Consider the following 24,272-nt stretch of genomic DNA (forward strand, 5'->3'; position numbering starts at 1 on the left):
GCAGCACCGTGATGCAACCCACTTGATAAGTTCACGAATGTTCAAGCCAATCCCCTCTCGAAAATCTCTAGCTCTAGGATTCTCAACGCGATCATTCAATAAAAGTACTGAGCGCGTGCTTCTTCTTCATGATGGCGTGACTCGCCACAACCTATCGATACTCAACTGTGTTGATGGCAATGGCATGCTATTTTTCCTGTTTATAGTCGGCTAACCTCATCATGTATGAGGTTTTCTCATCACAGGAATTGCCATCACTACTTCTCCTTACGCATAAGCTCCACCTTCACCATTCCTCATATCTGCAGTAGTCGAGGGGGGTCACCACTGAGGCTTCGTCATGTCGCGAACTCAGGAAATCTCGACGTTGTCGGTGGATGAGACACCGTCTATCCATCTCAAATTCAGAACAGCCATCCGTGGGGAGGAAGTCTCGAATGCCTTCGGAGCAGATGAGGAAATCAGCCGAGAGACTGCTCTAACGGCACTGACTGCGGCAGAGGAACGGAAGTTGATCCGCAAAGTCGACTGGCGATTGCTACCTCTTCTGTCAATGCTATATTTGATGAAGAAGATTGATGAGAACAATGTGAGTCCTCAGCGTTTCTTTGGTCGACCCACACCATGATTGGTTTGTTCTGACTTGAAAGTTTCGTACAGGCCTCCAATGCCCGCATCATGAACAAGGGGACGAGTGAAAACATACTGACACAACTTGGAATCACCTCCGACCAATTCGGCATGATTACCATCCTGTATACCGTCAGTGACGCCCCCGAAAGAAGGGCGGGTGTCGACTTAAGCTGACGTTGGCGAGATAGGTCCCTTACATTTTAGCAGAGATTCCGTCAAACTTGGTCTTGAAGAGAATTAGTCCTTCCCGGTGGCAGTCAAGAATTATGATAACCTGGTGAGTATTTGTAGACGAACAGCCACTTTTTGTTGTCTGGCGTAACTGATGGCATCCGATTTTCAGGGGCCTTATCACGGCTTGCACCTCGGCAGTGACCAACCTCGCGGGGCTCTACACCGTGCGTTTCTTACTTGGACTGGTAAGCTCTGCGAGATAACAAAACTGAAATGCTTGCATTCATGTCTAAGTATGTTCTAGGCAGAGGCAGGGATGTTTCCCGCTATCATCCTCCAGCTCACCTACTGGTATCGTCCTGATGAGATAGCCGTCAGGCTCGTCTGGATCTGTTAGCCTCACCCTTGTCCCCTTGTATTGCCAGCGCTGATTATCGGAAGTTACTGTCGGAAATGTCGCAGGTATAATTGGAGGAATTCTTGCATACGCTTTCCACCTCGTCTCGGGAGCTTACGACATTTCTGGTTGGCAATGGTAGGAAATCATTCTGCAACCTAGTTCACTCGCTCAATCTGCTAACTTCACTTTGACAGGCTATTCATAGTAGAGGGAGCTCTGACCATCGTGCTTGCGTTTGTGGTCTGGTTCTTCCTGCCTGATTGTACGTTGAGCGGTGATTGGCATCACCTGTAACCAAAACACCACCTCGTATCTTGGACTGACTTGAACAAAGTTCCCGCGACGACTAAATGGTTGTCACCGACAGAAAAGGCTTTCCTACAAGCACGACTACCTCAAAACTCTCCAAGGGCTGTCGAAAAGAATTTCGTCTTCAAGGAGATTCTCACAACGCTTCGCGACAAGAGACTGTGGCTTTTCACGCTCAGCTGGGCTCTCATGACTACCGGAAGTAGTGGCGTCAAGTTCTACCAGCCAACCATCATTTCCAACATGGGTTTTAGGTGAGACAGCTAACTCAACTTACGCTCTCGATACTAACAGTGGGAAAACAGTGGTATTGCTACTGCCCAGATTCTCAACATACCCATGTCAGTCGTTACGATTGCCCTCCTTCTGGGCTCCGGATGGGCGTCCAACAAAGCAAGAATTCCGATCCCTCTATTTCCGATCGCCAGTTGCGTCATCACTGTGGCTTGCTATTCCGTTTTGGTTGCCTATCCTCACGACATCGGTGTCTACATTGCTATGATTATTGGTAATGCATTCTCTATCGCCTGGTTTCCGTAAGTAACCTTCTCCACCCCCATTACGAGCGACGCTCTCTAGCGGTCGTCTGCCATTCAACCTATAAGATCATCTTGCTCACCCTGTGTTGGGACAGTATGATGTGGTCGTGGCGTTCTCAAACTGTGAACGGAGCAACGGGTTCTGCATTCGCTATCGGTTTCGTGAACAGTTATGGACAGATTGGTGATGCTATTGGGCCGCAGATGTTCCAGGATGTCTATGAACCGCGCTATCAGCTGCCATTTGGGCTCGCGATGGGACTCGTAAGCCTTTGCGGGGTGACCAATGGCTATACCTGGTGGGTTACGCGTCAAACGGAGAGAGATACGAGGAGACACAAGCTTGCCAGACTGCAAGCAAAGCTTCAAAACCAGGCCGTTCTCGACGACGTGACTGATAGTGATTTGAAGAGAGACGCAGCTTGATCCTCTCGTGGGTACAGCCAAGTCTCAATTCACTCAATCTACACTAGCAAGTATGGTACATGTACAGTACTATGCCACTTAGTTATGTAGTGAGGAAAGTAAAGCCATCACAACTTCCCAATCAAGTATTGAAGGTCTTCTCACATAGCAGTTTACCTCTACGTCTCAATTTAGTATATAACTAGCCAAGGGGGGTGGTAGATCATCTACCCCACATATCATGCATAGTCCCTAGCCACTTTTGCACTCATTTGCGTTTGCCCTTACTGAAACCCCTACAAATGCAGGATTTTTAGGTTTCAGCCACACTACTACCCTAAACGTTAATTAGCATTATCTTTTCGTTATTTTCTATTATTTCTACTATTATTAATTAATTATAGATAATATATAATAATTATATAGTATTATAAACTTAAATTAATACTATTATTAATATAGTTATATATCCTTTATAATAGATCTTATTAATACTATATTTCTAGTTATATCTAAGCTTATAAGTTATAAAGTTAAACTATTCCTATTAAAATTAAATATAAGTTTAATTATTAGTTAAAGTAGTCTTAAATAGATAAAGTAATACTTTTATATTTATACTTCTCATAATATATAATATATAAATATAATAGAGAGCTATAGCTATAACTATAATATATACTAATAATATAATATAAATAGCTTAAGTCTAGTTAATATATTATAGCCTTTATTCTTCCCTATTAATCCTATTATATACTAATATATTAGTATTAAGATAAAAAGATATAAACTAGTTAAATAAATAATTTATATATACTAAATAATATTACTACCCCTTAATATAGAGCAAAAAGCTTTATTTAAAAAACTTCTATTAGTTAAATTCTTTAGTATTATAGCTATAGTAAATATAGTTTAATATATAAAACATACTATCTAATATTATTATACTTTATTTATTACTATAAAGGATATACTAAAGCTATATTAACTAAAAGGTTTTAGTAACTATAAGTTAATACTATTATATAAAGAAGTAATACTTAAGCTATTATATAATAAATTAGATATCTATCTTAATAAGCTATAGATATTTCTTATTAATAAGTTTAATCTAGAGGTATTAATCTCTATAATTTCATAATACTTAAAAGTAATATAATAGTAGAAAAAGAAGATTAAATATATCGCTCTATAGAGAGATAATAAGAAATACTTAAAGTATTAATAAGATATCTATAATATTAAAGCTAATTAGTTTATTTTTATTAATAAAAGCAGTATTAATTATTATAATAAAGCTAAAAGAATAATATAATTACTAAGAGGTCTTTAACCTTTAAAGAGAAGTATACTAAAATAGGGAGAATAATATTATATACTATTAATACTTACTCTTAATAGTATTCTTCACTATATTATATATTTTAGCTATATAAATTAAGAAAGCTTCTTATATTAGATTAAGTACTTAATATTACTACTTATAAACTTATTCCTAAGGTAAAACTTAGTCCTAATTATAAATAATATAAGTTAGTATTATATATTAAAGCTTTAAATAGTATATAATATTATTAGTATTTATCTATTATATTTACCTCTATACTTACTAGATTATAACCTTATAGAGGTGTTTTTTAGTAACTTAAAAGTATATTTATAGTATTATTTTATATATTATAAGTAAGTAGATATAATAGATATATTCTTTAAGCAGTTTCTCTATAAAGTAGTTACTATTATTAGTTTATACTTAGAGCAAATTATAAGCTACTTTTAATATTATAGGATTAATATATTAAAAAAAGATTCTTCTAGTAATAAGGGAGGTAAAACTTAAGTATAAAATATTATAAAGTTATAAACTTATAAGCTTAATAATAGTTTTATCTCTAAGGTATTTACTAAATAATAAGCTAAATATAATAATAGTTTTATATAGATAGAAAAATATAATATAGCTATATATTATTAAAGTTATACTTCTACTAGCTTAACTATATATATCTCTCTATCTAAACTATATTTAAGCATAATAATTATATAGTAATAAGGTATACTAATGCTTATATACTTATTAATAATATTTATTATAGAGGTTATAGCTAGTATCCCTTTAGGTATACTTAACTTAATAATATTACTATAACTAGAGGAGAAACCTATAATTATAAAAGCTAGAGGAAAAGCTAATAATTATAGTTAAAAATAGTAGATAACTATATATAGTCTATATATTTATATATTATAGGGAGCTATTAGTTAATAATATATAAAAAAGTATTAAATATAATAGATTTATATTATATAGTAATTATTTTTACTACTTAGCTCTTAGTTAATAGGATTTAGTAGTTAATAATAGGAATAATTCCCTAAATAGCTTAGCTTATTAATAATATTAAGCTTAAAAGTCTACTTCTATATAGCTTATTTACTAATAGTCTACTAGTAAATAGTATATATCTATAGTTTATTTATAATTAATATATTAAGAGAGGTATTAGATAAAGATAATAATATAAACCTAATAGTTCTATAGCAGTTAGTTTACTTATAGAGGTATTACTAACCTAACTAATTACTTTATCTTATATTAATTAATTAGCAAAAGGTTTATATTACTATTATAAGAAACTAAGATAATATTTACTAAGGAATAGAAGAAGAGACTTATAATATAGCTTTATATATCTACTTAGTATATATTTTATATAGCTCTAAGTAATATAAAAGTATACTAAAAAGCTTAATATAATTCCTTAGAGTAAATATATTATTAGTTAAAAAGATTTACTTATAAGCTTAATTTAGTAATAATATTAAGCTTAAGAGTTTACTACTATATAGATTATACCTATTTAATAATAATTTACTAGTAAATAGTATATATCTATAGTTTATATATTATAGATATATTAAGAGAGATATTAGATAGAGATTATAATAGTTATCTAATATATATATAATAGTTATTCTACTTTTAGATATATAATAAGCTCTAAGCTAATCCTTTTTATCTATTAAGAGGTATTAAGAGTATTTAATTATAGTTATATAGGACTACTAGTTTATTTAAAGATTAAGGAAGAAGATATTTATAGGATAGTATTATATATATATATAGTATATATTTTATATAGTTCTAGCTAATATAAAAGTATACTAGATACTTAATATTTCCCCTTAAAGTAAATATAAGTATACTATATAAGTAAGTTAATATATTTATAAGGTAAAAAGATAACCTTATATAACTAAGTAACTATTTTTTATAATAATTTATTAAACGTTCTTAATAAGGTTAATAAGGTTAATAATATATTACTCTCTATATCTCTCTATTTCTATATATATATTAGCTAGTTAAATATATTATATATAAACCTAATTATTAAAAACAGTAAATAAATAAATAAAATAAATCTAAACTATATATTACTAACTTTATTATTAAAGTTTTTACTCTCTTAATTTATTATTCTTAAGTATTTGCTCTTTATCTTTATAGATTAGGCTACTTCTTAGTTTATATTAAAAGTTTATATATAAATATATTAGTTAAATCCCCTTATATAGCTATACTTAACTTATTAAACCTAAATATAAAATTAATAAGCTGTTTTATAACCTCTATATTACTTAAAAACTATTTAATTTTACCCTTAATTATAAGTATAAAACTTAGTAGAACTTTAAAGTTCTTAAACTATTTTATATCTAATTCTTAAAATTAATAGATATTAACTATTTTATTTTTAATATCTATTAATAACTAATAGAAAGCTATATCCTATTTTATAATACTAAGTAGTATATTTTTTTATAACTATTTAAAGTATTATAAAATAAGATTAAAGGTAGGCTTATCTCTAAGTATAATTAGTAATAATAATAAAATTAATACTTTAAAATAAGGTATAGCTAGAGGAGTATTAACCTTTATTAGTAGTAATATTAGAGCTTCTATAGAAGGTTTTATAAAAATAGATAGTAGAACTAATAGAAGAAGTTAATAATATAGCTATAAATATTAATACTATATATATAGTATATAAAGTAATAATATATTAATTTAATTTATAAAATAAAGTCTATTTTTAGCTAATAATACCTAAAGAGTATTATCTTAAATTACTTAACTATTTAATATTATATTTAATACTACTTTACTTATTAATATAATTTTCTTTACTATCTTCCTCTTATTAGCTAAAGTTTTAATTATCTTAAGTGTTAGAGTTAATAGTCTTTTAATAGTAATATTACTACTTATAATCTCTAATACCTATTTAGCTATAATATTTTTAAATATTTAATAATACTTAAGGTTTACTCCCCTATTAGTATAATAATAATACTTATTATTACTATCTAAATAGAAGTTATACTTAAAAGTAAGTAAATACTTCTATTTATATTATAATTCTAAATAAGCAGCTTATATTTACTATTTCTATATATAAAGTTCTATTAGTATTAAGTTAGGTTATTAAACTAATATAGATTACACACTATATTACTTAAGCTATACCTTAGATAGTATTAATTAATTTAATATAATATTATAGTTATTATTATCTATTTATGCTACTTATAAAGTTAATATTATAAAGTAAAGTATATTAAATATAGATTAAGGTATCTTAAGTATAGAGGATATTATTTATTAAACTAAAATATTTTACTTAATTATAAAATATATAGAGTGTTAAGATAGTAGTATAAAGTATTAAAATAGTAGTATTAATAGTATCTTAGCTTATTATTAATAAGTAACTATAATAAATATATAATCTTATAATAGACGCTTTAAATTATTTATACTTATTAATAGCTTTAGTTATTTCTTTAACCTAATATCTTTAGTGATAATATTAATAAGTTAATCTTAATATATAAAGTACTATTAATAAATTAATAAGTATTACTTAAGACTTTTCCTTAAAACTACTTCTTACTTAAACTTATAAGATAGATTTATATCTTTAATAATAACTTAGTAATCTTTATATAAATAATTAAACTTCTTTAGTAGTTATTCTATAATATTATAGTTAAACTATATTATAAGCTTAATAGTAAGATTATAAATCTTAAATATATAGGTATAAACGTTAAAGCTAAACTTTAACTTAAAGCTAAGAAGAAATATAATCTTAAATTAAATAGAAATCTTAAACTAATAAATCTTAAGTAGTAAGATAAATTCCTTAAGGTTAAAAAGTTTATTAGTAATATTAAAAGTAAGCCTCTCTTAATATAGTTTAACTTCCTCTTCTTCTATAGATCTAGTATTTTTAAGGTTTTTTAGGCTTATTATATTAATTATCTTACACTAAATAGATACTTCCTCTTCTTTAACTTTATTATTAACCTCCTCTTTTTAATCTATATTATCTTCTATATTAATATTATCTATATTATTTAGTATTTTAGTTAAGAAAGTATTTAAAGCTTAATTTATAAAAACTATATATAGTTTACCTAAAAGTATATAAGCTTAAGTTCTAATTAGCTTATAAATGCTATTACTTCCTTAAATATAGCTATATAAGTTTATATTTACCTTTATTAGTAATAGGTCTATAAAACTCTTACTATATAAAGATATACCCCTATATCTATTTCTAATAGTTATTAACTTTATAGATAACCTTATAAGTATTAATAATTAAGACTAACTTAATTCTTTAAAAGTAATATATTTTAAGTTTAATTAAGTATACTAAGGTGTTATAAACTTTAGCTTAATCCTTCTAAAGGCTAATAAAAGAGGGAATAACTTCTTTATAGCTATTATATAGTTAATTATATATTATACTAATATATATATATATTATACCTTTATACTATATTAGATCTTATAATATATATAATAAATCTTAGGCTTATAAGGACCTATAAGCTAGCGCTATTATATATAATAAGATCTTACCCCTAAATATATATATTACACTTTATATAATTCCTAAAGCTATAAATAATATTAAGATATAAATAAATTAATATAAATAGTATTAATTACTAATAAACTGATTAAAAATAATAAAAACAATAATATTAATTAACGTTTAGGGTAGTAGTGTAGCTAAAACCTAAAAATCCCGCATTTGCAGGGGTTTCGGCAAGGGCAAACGCAAATAAGTGTGAAAGCACAAGTGAGGGGATATGTAACCTCCGCAATCAACCACAACCAAAACCCAGCACCATGACTTCCACGCAACAAGACCACATCGTTCTCCTGGTCGATACTCCCTTTTTTGAAAACCTCCCCGCCTAGGTCACCGACAACTTCACCGTCACCCCTGGGGGCTATCACGATGGCCAACCATCTCGCAACAAATTGGTAATTTTCGCCGATGGCACCTACCTTGAGTTCTTCAACTGGTACGATAAGCCACCGGCTCTCGATGATGAGAAGTTGCCAATGAGATTCTGGGGGTCTAAACCCCCGGGCCTGATCGACTTCGCCATCACCGATACAACCCACTCCGCAGAGGAATCGGTGGGGACGGTCAACGAACGATTGTCCGAGGGCCCCGAGAAAGACGACGGCCTGGGCATCAAATTCGGCAAACCGATTGCGGGCTCACGCAAAAAGGCTGACGGCGTGGAGATCAGCTGGAAGGTCACGCGTCCGGAGTTCTCCCAAGGGGACAAGACGCCCGGTCAAGAGCTCTTCCCCGACGGCAGAATCGACGTCCCGTTCTTCTGCCACGACGTCACCCCGCGAGCAGGAAGGGTTCCAAGTGAGGACGAGAAGAAGACGACACACCCTTGCGGTGCCACTGGCATTGCGGCTTGCGAGATCCTCGTGCCCAAGCACCTGCTGACCGAGTACGCTCATGTCTACTCCAAGATTCTCGGCTCCAAGTTCGAGCCTGCTGCCGGAAAGAGCTCGTACACCTTCGACATCGGCGTGCCGCAGGGGTCTTCCCGATCCACGGTGGTAGTGCGCGCTGCTGAGAGTGAGAAAGACATCAAGCGCATGCAGGAGAGGGGAATCGGTTTCTCCGATCTTGTTCTTGTCGTCAAGGGCGATGCCCCTGGTGGTGATGCGAAGCGCCCGTTGGGCTCCACGGGCATTGAGTCTACGATCTGGTTGGAAAAGCAGAAGTCTTAAGGAGTTAGCGCGTTTCTGTTCAGACAGTTCGCTCTGGTACTTTCTTGTTGCCAATTCCATGCCTATGGTAGATTTTGGGTTTCCCATTCTCTTAGAATGGCTTCCCTTGGAGCTCATTTTCTCTCAACCTAAAGTCACTCGTTTGAGACAACAATCACCTAATCAAAGTCCATTGAACTTGTCTGCTCATCGAAATTTCACTGCCAGGAAAGCTAATTCCTGTACTCTCAGGACTTGACGCCGTCTTGAACGTGACAAGGACCTAAAGCACGCCTACATGTTGACGTCGGCCTCAACGAGCAATGTCTGCATCGTCCAAGCCCCAAAAGGCCTGCAAGCTGGGGCTGACCTTGAGACACGGCCATCCGACGTGCCTCTCAGCTTCCAAGACTATTTTGTACAGCTGCCTGGTCTCATCTGGATCTGTGAAAAGCTCGCCTGCGATACCAATTGCCAGGCCCACCAACACCCGCGCCGGAACATGCTCCTCGTTCGACATCCAGATCCCGCAGATGATGCGGACCGATTCCCTAATCTTTTCTTCCTGCACCTTGACATAGCTTGCTCGACCCAGACCCAGGCTCGGCGTACGAGGATCATGCGCCAGGAGGATGATCTTGCAAATCTCCAAGTACTGTCGGCCGCTCACCGCACAGTCGTGCATGTAGTATATTGCTGGGAAAGTTGAGGCCCGGTTCTTTAGTCCGATGCTGTGGATCTCGTTGAGAGGTTCGAAAGACGAGGGCTTTGCTTGGTCCCAACTGTTCAGGTATCCCCAAAGATGATCCCAGAGATCTGTAGTGCGTCGCTCGTTGCTATATGCGAAGTTGGTGACGCGCGCTGCGTGCGCCGTCATGCGGTGCGCCCATGTCACATCAGATGCTTGGCCCAGGCCGCCATCAATCCCGCAGTCCTCGCCAAGAAGCTCAACAGGACGCTTGATCATGTTCGCGACAAAGATCTCCTGCCTTAGGACGATGGCCATTGCGGCGTTGCTCAGCTCCGTCGGCTGTAAGTTGCGTTGCCTCATACGCAGGAGAACAGGCGCTGAGACCGTATGTCTGATGACCAACTGGCTATCGGATGGGTCTGGCATATTTTCCCCAAAAAGTCAGAAAAGTACCGTTTCATTTTTGGATTGGACTGACCGGTCATCTCGTCCAGGAGACGCAGGAGCAACGCGGACACGAGAACCCCGTCTCCTTGCGGTTCCGCCACGTTCCTGTCGTTCAACATCGGAATCAAGATGCCGAGGCACTTCCGCTCGTACTCATTGGAGTCTCATTCCTCTGAGTGGACTGCCTCGAGGTATCTTGCCGAGACGGCTAAGACAGCATACAGTATCCCCGGATCCTGGCGCAAAGTCGACTTGATGTGGGACCCAAAAGGTCCACTGGGCCAGCAGTAGTCAAACTACCTAATGTCAGAAAGCTCTGTTGACTTCCTCCAATTGAAATTTACGCCTACCCAGGGAATCAAAGTAGTGAAGAAGTGTTTGACAAGTTTGGCCTCACGTGAAGGCAATGGCTGCGGGCGAAGTGAAGCCTGGGCGGAACTGTCATCTACATCAAGGGTGTGAGTAGAGCCCAAGGCTTCCCGTTCAATGACAGGGGGCGCCTCAGATGCAGGTTGCCATGGGGCGTCAACAACATCACGGCTGCCCTCGTTATGGGTGGCGGCAAGCGGCGGTCTGTTCGATCTCCTTCGATCTCCCCGTGTTCTAGACCGAGGTTTGGACGAGGGATCTGAGTCTGCGACTTCAACCGGACAATGGCTCAACCCGCTGAATCGGATTTGAAGCTCGCTAGTTCCACCGCCCCTACACGAAGCGCCCCCGGCTTCACAGTTTGAACATGTCTGCCCCCTGCTCCGAATGTCACCTACGGATAGTCAGCATTCATTTCATACCCAATGAATGAGAGTGCGGCTATAGTTCCGAGACATGGGGACAAGCTCACATTTCTTGTGGAGTGTACGGCATCTATGGCTACGCAAGCAGTCAGAAGGGCGTGTAAGTGCCGCCGAGGCCAACTCACCACGCTCGGGATGACATGCGTAACCTCGAAGCATGGGTCTTCTCTCCCCCGGGCGCGGGGTTGAACTGTTTGATTATGACCATGTCGAAGTTAGATCGAGACCGAGGGCAACGCGGGGGGGGGGGGGGGATGATGATGGAAAGTCTGGGGTAGAGACCGTTGGATAAGTCGGGGCTTCTTGCTTTTATGGGTAATGGGAAGAATTGCGATTTGGGGAAGGCGGGCGGATCTTCCAAATGCGGTAATACCCCAATCAGCGCCACGCGATCAACAGTTTCCTGATGTAGTACATCGCTCCGTCCGACGTGCATAAACTGCAGTTGTTTAAGACGGTAAAGCTCCTCCACCGGAATCAGAAGGATGACTTGTTTTCGATGTGAAAAGGTCACGAGCAGTCTGCGGGCTCGTTTTCTAAATCAGGTATGCGCCATGAGAAGACGTGTTTCGTCACAATGATTCTGGTCATACCCAGAGGGGAGAAGGCCAGAGTCGAAAAGGCCAGGCCGAAGGATATAAAAGGACAAAAGTTAGTTGGCGAGCATGATGTCTTTTCTTGTTATCCATATCAACTTTTCACCTAGTATACGCTTGCAAAGAACGACGCCATGATCACAATACTTCTATCCCTCACCCTCATCCTCCTCATCTTCGAGCCCCTGATAACATACCTCCGGGACAAAAAGCGCCTCCGTCGGTTCCCAAACGCCACATACTTCTCCGGCATATCCAACATCCCCTTCATGATCCTCCGCTACCGCGGCTTCCGCTCAAGAGAAGTCCACCGCGCCCACCAACACCACCCGGTCCTCCGACTCGGCCCCAACACCATCTCCTTCTCCTCGCCCGCTGCGATCCGGGCCATCTACGGCCACGCGACCCCTTGCACCAAGGGCGGCTCCTACGAGAACACCCTCACGCCCCACGCCGGCCTGATCGAGGTCATCGACAAGCAGGATCACGCCGCCAAGCGCCGCATCCTGTCCAACGCCTTCGCCACGCGCAACCTCGAGCAGTGGGAGTTCAAGGTCGCGGACAAGGTGCGGCGGTTGACGCAGCGATTCGACCACGCCTGTGCCGACAAGGGCCCCGCTGTGGTAGACTTTCGCAAATGGGCTAATCTGTTTACCGTCGAGGCCATCGTGGACATTGCGCTGAGCCAGCGGCTGGGCTGTCTTGAGAGGGGGGACGATCTGGTGCGTATCACGACATCCGATGGGGGTGAAAAGACTGTGCCGTTCATCGAGGGTCTCCATGCGCCGAGGAGGGCTTTGTCGATGATTGTCTGGTCGCCTTGGTGTCGGGGTGTGAAGCCCGTGTTGGAGAGCATCTCGGCGCTTTTCAGCACTGGTCGCCAGCTCGGCGAGGACTTTAACGACTTGCTAGAATGTCTAGTCAAGGAGCGAGTACGCAAACATGAGGCAGGAGAAGAGCTGGATGATCTAGCCACCTGCCTCTTCCAAGACAAGGCTGGTCAAGCACGCAACCTGCAATTCGCCGCTATCCAGGGACAGATGAGTACACTCTGTGAGCAGACTCATCCAAACGACTGATGCAGCATGCTGACATCCACCAGTGGACGCAGGCTCAGACACCACGGCGATAGCCTTGACCCACGTCATGTACTTTCTCCTCAAGAACCCAGACATTCTCAAAAGGCTCCGGGAGGAGGTCGACCTCCACGCCGTCGTAGGCACCGACGGCGTGGCAACCTACGCCAGCGTCAAGAACCTGCCCTACCTCCGCGCCTGCATCGACGAGTCCCTGCGCCTCTTCCCTCCCGTCTGCACGGGGCTTCATCGCGTCACGCCCCCAGAGGGTTACGAGATCGACGGCCACTGGATCGCAGGAGGCACCGTCGTCGCGGTCCCCATCTACACGGCGCACCGGAACCCGGCGTTCTTCCCCGAACCCGAGAGGTACGCGCCCGAGCGGTGGCTGTCTGAGAAGGCCAAGGACGCGCAAGCTTCCTTCATCCCGTTCAGCGCAGGCGCTCGCGGCTGTATTGGGAGGAACATTACCTACATCGAGCAGATGATGCTGCTGGCTAGCTTGGTGCAGCGGTATGACTTTGGCTTTGATGACGAGAGGTTTGAGCTGGCTCACGAGGAGGCGTTCAATCTTTGGCCGGGTCCCATGCGTTTGCGCATCCAAAGACGGCTTGTGTGATGGTGCTTCGGAGTAGACAAGAGGACGGCACGGCGCGGTGGAGGGGAGCGAGCCCCATGGACAAGATAGGTTCAATAGTGATATGCCAAACTATATAGAACAATGGAAATGAAATCTGAGAAATTCTTAAGAAAATGCTCCAATGCCGTAACAAAGCAAGCCCGAGGTATCTCTGGGCTAGCTAACTGCTTATAATTATACAAAACCCTCACACATCCCTTCAACGAAAAGAAAACACCGGCCAGCCCCCCTTAAGGCGGCACCCACCCGAGCTCCTCGATCGGCCACTGGATCCAAAGCCGATGATCCTGGTCCAACAACGTCCACGCCCTCGATATCAGATGCGTCGCCCACCCCTGCAGCCACCACTCGTTCTCCAGCCTCTTGAGCAGGATGCAAAAGTGCGAAAAGATGGCCACGGCCTCCTGCGTCGCGCCGGGGCTCTTGAGCAGCGGCAGAAAGTCCTCGGCCATGAGGTACTTCCAGACGAAGGCGTCGGTGATGTCCATGCCGCGGCCGCCGTCCCACAGGAACACGCTCAGCGTGCGCCGCAGCTCGTCGATGGCGTGGTTGTACACGGGCAGCAGCTCCGGGTTCGCGCACGTCTTGTTCACGAGGCGCTGCAGGTCCGCCAGCAGGTCCGACTGGATCTTGGACTCGTCGCGCGTGTGCATGTAGCGCTCGCGCCCGTGGGTGAACATGGGCAGCAGCGGCCCGGTGTAGGCGCGCGGGTCGAGGATCTTGAGCAGGCCCCGCGTGCCGCGGAGGAGGAACAGCCAGTCCGGGAAGGAGGACTCGCCCATGATCAGGGAGTCGGAGGATTTCCGGGGACAGGCGAGGGCTGGAGAAATGGTCAGGAGTTTGACTCAGCAGCAATGAGACGTAAGGGGGAAGCGTACCGAAGAAGATGGTGAGCACGGAAAAGAGATACAGCTTCTCGCAGTTCTCGCCGTCCAGGGCTCCCATCAGGCCCATGGCCGTCCGGCTGGCCATCTGGTGATAGGTGAGCGCCCGGCTGATGAAGAAGTCTCTCCGTTCGGGCCTGTGATGGGCCAGGTGAAGCGCCGACACGGAGAGCAAGGCGCGCATGACGTAGTCGCACTCGAGGGCCAGCCGCACGACGGGGACCTTCCACATCTGCCGGACGACGGGGTCGGTCGATAAGGTCGTGTAGGCAAAGGTGGTGAAGTTATGCATCAGCTCGAGGTCGATGAGATTCAGCGACAGGTCGTCGACGCCTCCGCCTCCGCCAAAGCCCGGGATTGAACCGCCGTGGGTGCCGTTACTCGGACCCTGAGACTCGGTGCCCCCCGGCGATCTCGGGAGCGATGACGCGGAAGACTGCCGTTGGGACTGGAGAAAGTCGCACGGGACCGCGTGCTTGATACAGTTCCTACAGGATGGTTTATGCTCATCGCACTAAAATGAGAGTGTGTCAGTATGGGATTTGTGTAACAATGATGAGAGACAGTTCGGCCGTTCCACACGCTTCTCATGAGTGAATGAGACCGACCAGAGGAACTTGCGACATGAGTGAGAGGTCTCACATATCATTTTTTTTCATCACAAACAAAAACACCCACCTTGATTTTTCGATTCTTACATGTCCTACAGCCCGTCCTCGATTTTGGATGTGATCGTCTCGAGACCACGGGCGTCGTATTCGCATTCGCCGCCGTCGACGACGCGACCACGGTGCCTCCCGCACCCATCGTCGCAGCAGCGCCGGGCGTAGTGGCCGTCGCCGTCGGCGTCGAGTCCGGCGCCGAAGACGACCCTCCGGACCCATCCATTGGGCTGTCCATTCCGGTGGGATGGAGGCACGGCACGGCAGCCAAGACGGGGGCCCGCGATCACACACACACACACGCTCACTCGTTGATGTCGCTAGCGGCGGATCCGATCGGGCCTTGCAGTTGCAGTAGTGAATCCAGAAAATGACGACGACCGGCGCGCATTCGGCAGCCGGCGCGGTAAGCAGGATGACCAGGAAAAAAAAATAACTGGCGCGCGCTGGGGGTGGGCGTTGAGTTGCAGAGAAGGAAACGTTCACGGTACGTCGTTGGCGGCGGCCTCGTTTTTCTCGGATATTGCACTACGAGGCAATGCGAATACGAGGCCGGCGGGGTTTCATAAGAGGGGAAGGGCAGGGGCCGAGCGGTCCTCTAGGTAGTTGACACCATACCTTAAGCTGGAGTTGGGGCCGGCTGAGAGCTTCTTCGCTCCAACCATACACATCTGTCAGTCGACGCGCTATTACAGAATGAAGGTTGCGACATAAAAGAAACTCACCTCCGCTCCGGCATTTGACTTCGTCCAGCGCCTCACACTCGCCGGATCGAGTCTTGCTTGAACAGGTAACATGAAAGTCATCTGAAATGATTGGTAACTCAGCCCGAGATTTTGTCCGTTGATCCTCTTTCCATTGAGACTATCTATCAGCGCTGTTTGGCCCCTCTACTTGTGGTATTGCTTCTCTGAGGCACGAAAACAGCGCGCTCGCCCTCCTTCTCGACTGCCTTGCTCCTTTCCGCTCAATGGAACCACAGATGTCACGGGTCATTCGTTCCCTCTAAATTACCGCTCTCCCTCCTCAGTGACTAAACAACTATGCAATGTGACCGAGACCATTAGCAAAAAATCCCATGCCGCCATGATGATGGGATGAACGAAACATTTTGTCGTCCCGCGTGAGTCAGAAGGGTGTCAAGGATATCCGCGTCGATTCAAATGGAGAGATTCATGAGTACGTCGTCGTAGTGAATGGGTGAGAGGGAGCTTCGTGCAGGGGCGCGCAGGTCGGGTCTTCTTTTGTTTTTCTGTCCCAGGTGTGATTGCACGAAATCACCACTTCCGTAAACGCCGCTTGTCACTGCTGATGCAACCGCATCTCAGTGAGCCTATTCAACCCGAAGTGCACACCAGTTTATTTGGCATGCTTCTTGAATGCGAGAAGCTCGGAAAGGCTGCCGAGCGGGCATCCGTGCTTGAGGAAGTCGTGGGCTAGAAGCTCGTCCGCGGACGCTCTGCTCTTGACGTCTACGCACAAGCAGACCGACAAGAAGGCCTTGAGCTCCTTGCTCAGCTTCTCGGGCTTCTTGAGGCGTGGCGTGCCGTTGGTGGCAATAAGGTACAGAGCCTTGAGGGGCTCCTCGTTCAGGTAGGGCGGCTCGGATTCGATCATCTCAATAGCCATGATACCCAGCGACCAGATATCGACCTTGGGGCCGTACTCCTTCTGCTTGACAACCTCGGGCGCCATCCAGTAGGGTGTTCCCACCATGGTCGCGCGCTTCGACTTGGTCTCGGTGAGCTTGGCGCAGAAACCAAAATCGGCTATGGGGTTCGTTAGCAAAATTTGTGTGGGCCTTGGTTCGTGGTACATACTGATCTTGACGTTTCCACGTGCGTCCAAGAGGACGTTGTCACTCTTGATGTCACGGTGGATAATGTTCTGGGAGTGAAGATGTTGCAGGCCGCGGCAAGTCTGCTCAAGTTAGTAACCACATACGATCTGCGCGTGTTGACTGTGCTCACCTCCAAGCAAATGGTGGAAATTTGCTCTTCCGTAATGCTGGGGTTGTTATCGATGACGTCCGTCAAAGCACCACCCTCCATGTACTCCATGACGACCCAGAGCTCGGCGTTGTTGTTGCGCAGGAAGGCGTCGAGGAAGTTGACAATGTTGCGGTGTCTGCTGTCCTTCATGACCATGATCTCGTTCACGATCAACTCCTTTCTGGGCTGGTGAGCAAGATCCATCTGCTTGATAGCGACCTGAGCCTTGATGCCCTGGGCGCGCAGAACCTCACGAGCGATAGGCGAGACAGCACCCTCCTTGACCTTGGCGACATAGACTGAACCGGAAGCACCTTGTCCAATCTTCTTTTGCTTGGAGTAGGAGAGATTCGGGTCGTCCTTGGAGACAGCCTCCTTGAGCTTGGCCATGACCTCGCTTTCGGACATGGTGGACATGCGTACGTCCTTCTGGCGCTCCTGCTGAGTGGGCTTGGCCGTAAGGGCAGCCTCCGCGGCCTTGACCGCATCGCTCTGGGGTGCGGGCTGGGCCTTGGAGACGTTCAGGGGCTTGACAGGAGCGGGCAGACGAGATGGCGGTTGAGCCTGAGCCTGAGGAGGTTGTCTCTGCTGCTGGGGGCTGCCGTTGGGGGGATACCTCTGCTGCTGCTGCTGGCTGGGCTGGTCTGGACGGGGCATGCGTTGCTGCTGATTGGGGTCCCGCATCGAGCTGGAGCTTTGTTGCGACTGCATTGGTGGTCGCGCAGGTTGGCCGGCAGTTGGCGGTGACGGTGCCGGGCGCTGGGCACGCAGACCGTTGATCTGCTGCTGCTGTGTCGGCTTCGGTGCAGGAGGTGCTGCCCTGGAGGGGTTGTATCTGTCCGTTTGAGGGATGGACGACGATCCACCGCCGTAGCCACCAATCTCCTGCTGAGCCATGGGCGTCTTGGTCTTGGGAATGGAGGCGTTGAAGACCTCCAAGTCCCTCCGGTTCTGCTCCTCGATCTCGCGTTCTCTCGCACGCTGCGCCTCGAGCTGCTTGAGGCGTTGCTCCTCGCGAGGGTCGGGCTGATAGTTGGAGGCCATGCCTTGCATCTGCATGCGCTGCTGCTGCGACTCGGTGGGCGACGGCCGCCGCGGCTGGTTCTGTGATGAAGGCTGGGTGTTGTAGCTGGGTTGACGCTGGGCCTGGGAGGGTGGCATAGGGCGAGGCGGCGCGACGCCGGCACCACCACCTCCATATCCAAGCTGCTTGTTTTGCTGGTTGGCGGCGGGGGGCGTGGGGGTGAGGCTGGAGTATTGTTGCGGGTTCTCGGCGCGCTTGGTCAGGTCGGAGTAGAAGTCGAGGACCTCGAAGACGGCCTGAGGGTTACGCTCGTAATCCTCCTTGGTGATGGCGGAAGAGTTGAGGAGCTTCGACCATTCGGGCGGTAGGCCGACGAACTCGCCGGTCTGGGGATCGAAACCAACGTGGACAGCGTGGGAGAAGTTGGTGGGGTTGCTGACACCGCCCATTCCAGGGCAGGCGCCGTAAATCAGATCAATCCATTCGTACAAGTCGTCGTCGCTCTTGACACGAATCTGCAACGTCTTGGTCTGGCCGTCGTCCTCACCGGGGCTGTTGGAGGAGCCGCTGGGGTTTCTCTTGATCTCAAAGATGGTGCCGGCGGCTTCGACACGGCCGACGTTGACGACGTCCTTGAGGAACAGGGTGTAAGAAACCTTACCACCCTCTGCCTTGTGGAAGTCGAGCGACTCTTTGCGCAGGATGAGGTATTTCTGCTTCCATGGGTTGATGAAGTTCTTTGACTCCTTCACGGAGGCCCAGCCCTCCTTCTTGACGGCAACGCCTCCCATACCATCCATCTGGTTCGACTGTTGACGGGCGATCGGAAGGGAGATGGTGGAGCCGGTGTAGGTCGAGGTCGCGGTGCTCCGGATGGGGGAGATGGCCATGTTGGCCATGTTGCCTGGTAGATTATTGTTGGGAACGAGATTTAGACGTGGTCGATCGGTCGGAGGTCGTGGCGCCGGGCCTGGGTTCATGAACTGGCCGGACGAGTACACACTGCGTTCGTTAGCCATGATTGCGCAGCGTGGACGACGACGGAGGCGGGCGCGGTCTGCATGCGATGGAAGTGTTCGAATGGGTGGAACGACTTTGTGGAGGATGACAAGCAAAAGAACAACAAAGTAGTGTGAAGTTTTGCCGCCGACGACGAGCGGGTGAAGCGAAGGACGGCAAAAGGGGGGGTTGATTGGGATATGGAGAGGCAAAGGTGTGGAATGGGAACAGCGCAATTAGCAGGCTGTTGGCGGTTGACAATCGGTGAGGTGCGCCATGACAGATCGAGTCGAAATTAACCCCACTTCTAGCCTCGCTGAAGGTGTCGAGTCGAGTCGCTTCGCTGCTGGAGGGAGGCAAAGAGACAGGCAAGACACTCAGGCACTAGCAGTGTGTGTGTGTGTGCTGTGCGGCGCAGTACTGACTGCTAGGAGGACTGGGCTGGGCTGGGCTGGGCTGCTTTTTGCTGCCCGCTTTCTGCTTGGGCTGTTTGTTGCTTGGTTGCTTGGTTGCTGGCTGCTGATTGATGCGTGGTGCCTGCAAGCCCAACCTAGAGAGAACCGGCCGATTGCGGTAGAGGGAGGGACGGGAGTAGTGGAATGGGGGGCGGAGAGGTAGGAATCGGGATTAGGGATGGATGGGATGCAGCCCAGCAGCAACGGAGGAGGGGGAAGGGATGATGCGGGTGCTAAGATGCGGGTGCAAGTGCAGAGAACACGGACAGTACCTAGACTGAAGACAGACAGCCCGACAGACAGACTAGACTGATGAAATGCGATGCGATGCGATGCGATGCAATGTGGTGCAGAGCCGACGTTGGCAAAATGCACAGCGTCCAACGCAGGCAAGGCAAAGCAAAGCAAGGTCGGGTCGGGTAGGAAGGCAACGGAAGACCAACAACAAACCAAGCAGGAGGGAGATGCTTACCTGTTCTGCGTCGCCATCTCTTCTCTTCCAGCTTTCCTCGCAGGGAAATGGCAGGCGATTACAGTTTAATAGAGGCGGGTTGTTTCTGTGGCTGTCCTCGGATGCGAGCCCCCGGGCAATGGCTTAAGGTATGGAACACGCGATGTTTCGTAGACTCGCTGGTACTCTGTACTTGCGCCTCCTGGGGCTCCGCTAATATGCTGGGCCTGCTGGCCTGCTGTGGGCTGTGGGCTGTGGTTACCGTTACGCCCTGGGCCTGGTTCGGACGTCAAGATCCTTGGGTATCTGTTCCTCTTTCTTCTTTTCTTCTTCTTCGTTGGCCTGCTGCGCTGCTGTTGCCCCTGTCGCTCCTGTGCAGGTATCTTTAGAATGGGGAATGCAATGGAACAGGGGCATGTAAGTAGTGAGTAGCGTAGCTGTGGGCACCGCAAGCTTCTCGAAGGCTATCCGTACCGGGCCAGAGACTCTTTGACGGCGGGTCGATGGATGATGGCCAGAGAGTGGCCAAATAAGGGGGCTGTTGCCAAACAACACAAAAGCTTGACGACGGTGCAGCGGTGCCAGCAAAGGAAAGGATGAGACGAGCAAAGACTCCTAGGATGGTGAGGAGGAGAGGAAGAAGAAGGGAAAGAAGGATGAAGCAAGCGAGAAGGCAGCGAGATTCAAGGACGACAATCGGATGGGGGTGTCTGTCTGGCAGTGGTCTGGTCTTGTGTGTCTGTGGTTTGGAGGAAAGGGGCGACACACACGCCTTGTTGTTGGACGCCTTCTAGTCGTGGTCGATCAGCCGAAAGGAGGGGAGGGGAAGCATGTGCAGCCCAGGTCAAACAGAAGTACTGTATCCGTACACCACTACACCTAAGGTAGGTATTGTGCAGATACAGCTGCAGCTGCAGTCCATCCACTTGGACTCCTGCTGGAGAGTTGCTGAAGACTCTCTGAGGCGGTTGAGATAAAGATAAATCTGGATGACACGGAGAGGCGGATACACGCTCAGAATGCAGAATCAAGGCCTGCAATTGGGGCCTGGAGTCCAAGCCAAGAGTTGATGCGTCGAGGCTATTTGGGGAGAGGCATGTACTATGTAGGGCGGCGTCAAGGGGTCTTGGTTGGTGGTTCATGGTCTTTGGTCTTGGCCAAACGGATGCTGTCAAGCGCGCGATTCTCTCTATCTCTCTCTTAATACCTACCACCCACAAGGCATATGCAAAAGTTCGAAACGGGCTATTTGCAGCAAGGCTAGGAGAATTATTAAGGGTCTACTGCATGGGATCCGACCCGACTCCAGAGTGGCACAATTCGCAGCAACGGACATTTTAACATCGATATGGTTGACACCGCTGCGGAAAGTGACCCAGACGGTACCTGCCTCGCGGGACGCTTTGCTACTTCCTCACGTAGCGCCGTGCCTAGCGGAGGGGGAAAATGGGAACATGCAGGGGAGTCGACCTAAGGGCCACCAAGGGTGCTTGGAAAAAAGAAGACCAGGCCTGCCAGGAAGACACCTGAAGTTTGAACCTGAAGGTGGTGCAGGTGCAGGGAAGGGGAGGGAAGGAAGAAAGAAAGAACCAAATCTACCTTGCCTTGGGTACAGATGGTGGAGGGGGACATGTTCCCTGGACGCATCGAACTGAAGACTTCCCGCACGGCTGGCGAATGAGAGGCCGCCATCTCCCGGGGGAAGTCACTTCTTGCTGGTATCCGTAAGGTTGGGCAGGAATGGATTCGTCTTCATCATTCCCATCTGTTGGTTTCCCCTGACACCGCTGCTTCGTTCTTCGACTTCCATGGACTGCTCACCCGAATTTAAACAAGTTGGCTTGGGGCTGGCGAAGGCACCGCGTGCTCCATCTTGCATCTCGCTCTGTGCCATCTTGATCATCTTGGCTGGCCTCCAGCCACTCACAGTGCGTGCTGCATCTTTCGCGGCGGGATTGAGATGGAGCGAGGGGAAGACGGCCCCTCTCATCCACTTGCCTAGGCACGGCAGGTACGTTCCCTCTGCGGTAGTGCTGAGATACTTCCCCATGGTCCCTGGAAAGGTATTCTGCACAGTAGCCACCTCGTCTCGGCACGGATAGCCCTCGCTGCATCGTGAGACGTCATAGCGGGGAACCTGCCCCCAAGCTGCCCCATCCCCTCCGTCCAGTTTCCGATAAAGACAGACAGGCACTGTGCAGGGTACATGCCTACCCCCTTAACAAGCGCAAGCCCAATCCTGCACCCAGTTTTGGTCGGCAACCAGGGTGTGAAGGTCTGCGGCGCTTGCCTCTCCAACCTCTAACCTCCATACTGGTGGTTGTACTGACTGCACTTGCCAGTACGGCGTAGGACTGGAGTCTCCGTATGAAGGTGTCACGGCGAGGCAAGCCACACTTGCGTGGAAACCAGAGCACGGCACAACAAATGCTCTGGCCACGGCTTGACCTGTTTTACACGTCCTTCACTCGGCCTTCTGTTTCCATTCTCCTTCAACGCATCCACAATTCCGAGGCGAACTTCGCAGTGTTCTGATGCGGCCTCGTCCCGTCTTGTTTCCCACGGAGCGGGAGTCCGACACGTTTGTTTGTCCGTTGCAGCTCTGCGTCCGCCTCCTCGTTCCAGGCGCAAGCAACTGACATGGATATCCGACTTCCAAACAGAGCAAAACCTCCTCGTCCCTTCATCGCCAAACCTCACGCCTGCCCATCCTTTCGCCTCGTCTCGGTCCTTCGGCGCCTCCTCCATCACCTTGATACCCGCCTTGCGACTCACCTCTTGCTGGAGACGCGACGTCAGGAGCCCCCGCGATAAACCCAAAGCTCCGTCATTCAACTACGCTCCTACCCAAGATGCACCTACCGACGCAGAACCCAGAGACAAGAGACAAGACAACCGACCCGATGCGACCCCCACTGCGGGTAACTGCAGCACCGGCCCCTGGCTCTTGAGACTTGGATAAGGCCATTTCATGTCAACCGCCGCCTCGTTGCCCTCGTTTCCCGCGAGACTCAATCCAGCCTCCCCATCAAGTGGCGAGCGGGAACTCGCGGCACTTGCTTTCTTGTTGCACGTGCAAACGGGGATACCCAAACATCCAAACCACTGGACGGCCTTGGGATCGTGTCGGCTATGATGAGTTAGTGTGGCATTTACATAACAGTCTAAGCAAGCCGCCGAGCGTCATCTTGGCTGAAGGAAGGAAAGCACCTGCCATTCGCGCTGCAGACCTGCTTACGCCCTGAGGTGAAAGTCGCAATAGACAAAGGGACACCACCGGCTGCAGCAAACACATGAACAACCTGCCATTGAGCGTCACCTCAAAACTTGACAGGACTAGGGCCAGTGGAACTGACAATAAACCTCCGCGCCTAATCTATGCTCGACACACCAGTCCAGAGACGCCTGCACAGAACACACACACACACACACACACACACACACACACACACACAAAAGTAACAACACTCTCGTGTGACCGACGGCTGCCCCATCATTCCCTGGGCCTTGCCGGCCTTGCTTCCGAACTGCCAGCATGCAAATCGAAACTCAACTTACGCCAACTGTTTGGCATCTGCTCATCCTCGCAATCTTGGCCAAATGACTGGAATTCCGGGGTTCGTTCGCGTCTTGATCCCTGCACCAACAACCACATACCCGCCGCATACCTTCCACCTGCCTAATCTGGGCTACGAACCATGGACTCGAAAGTTCTTTGTCGGAAAGACTGTGTGTTGTCGAGTCGATCAATCCCAGACTTCTGAGTTTCCTAGCCCGTGGTCTCGACTTCTGTTGTCCCCCGGGCAGTAATGTCGTCCGGCTATCCTGATTGGACGACTACGACGGCACCGACAAAGGAGGTAAGGAAGCAGACCACATCGAGGAGAGAACACACCAACGACGGACGCAGTTCTCTGTCACAGTTCGAGGTCAAGAACCTTCTCTTCACATCGGCATCGCCCGAGTCACAACAGCCATGGACCCTGTTCTG

General features: G+C 46.4%; 5 protein-coding genes across 5 annotated transcripts; 3 read left to right on the top strand and 2 right to left on the bottom strand.

Moving 5' to 3' along the window:
* Positions 1-340: 340 nt before the first annotated feature.
* Positions 341-2,481, top strand: prlL-15 (MFS transporter prlL; the record flags this gene model as incomplete). The annotated part of the gene is made up of 10 exons (XM_036633234.1): positions 341-589; positions 661-762; positions 822-910; positions 977-1,052; positions 1,112-1,199; positions 1,249-1,342; positions 1,402-1,469; positions 1,542-1,770; positions 1,822-2,052; positions 2,151-2,481. 10 exons carry the CDS (start codon positions 341-343, stop codon positions 2,479-2,481), a joined length of 1,557 nt encoding a protein of 518 aa, XP_036501282.1.
* Positions 2,482-8,896: 6,415 nt separating this feature from the next.
* CGCS363_v001386 (uncharacterized protein) lies at positions 8,897-9,592 on the top strand (the record flags this gene model as incomplete). Its single annotated transcript, XM_036633235.1, has 1 exon — positions 8,897-9,592. One exon carries the CDS (start codon positions 8,897-8,899, stop codon positions 9,590-9,592), a length of 696 nt encoding a protein of 231 aa, XP_036501279.1.
* A 2,641-nt stretch (positions 9,593-12,233) lies between these two features.
* Positions 12,234-13,794, top strand: FCK2-2 (Cytochrome P450 monooxygenase FCK2; the record flags this gene model as incomplete). The annotated part of the gene is made up of 2 exons (XM_036633236.1): positions 12,234-13,152; positions 13,202-13,794. 2 exons carry the CDS (start codon positions 12,234-12,236, stop codon positions 13,792-13,794), a joined length of 1,512 nt encoding a protein of 503 aa, XP_036501280.1.
* A 251-nt stretch (positions 13,795-14,045) lies between these two features.
* CGCS363_v001388 (uncharacterized protein) lies at positions 14,046-15,325 on the bottom strand (the record flags this gene model as incomplete). The annotated part of the gene is made up of 3 exons (XM_036633237.1): positions 14,046-14,635; positions 14,694-15,213; positions 15,308-15,325. 3 exons carry the CDS (start codon positions 15,323-15,325, stop codon positions 14,046-14,048), a joined length of 1,128 nt encoding a protein of 375 aa, XP_036501283.1.
* A 1,395-nt stretch (positions 15,326-16,720) lies between these two features.
* CLA4 (Serine/threonine-protein kinase CLA4) lies at positions 16,721-19,395 on the bottom strand (the record flags this gene model as incomplete). The annotated part of the gene is made up of 3 exons (XM_036633238.1): positions 16,721-17,130; positions 17,182-17,281; positions 17,332-19,395. 3 exons carry the CDS (start codon positions 19,393-19,395, stop codon positions 16,721-16,723), a joined length of 2,574 nt encoding a protein of 857 aa, XP_036501284.1.
* Between the last annotated feature and the right edge of the window lie 4,877 nt (positions 19,396-24,272).

This window comes from Colletotrichum siamense (genome assembly GCF_013390195.1).
Source record: "Colletotrichum siamense strain Cg363 chromosome Unknown KSG_Cg363_contig01, whole genome shotgun sequence".
Lineage (NCBI taxonomy): Eukaryota > Fungi > Ascomycota > Sordariomycetes > Glomerellales > Glomerellaceae > Colletotrichum > Colletotrichum siamense.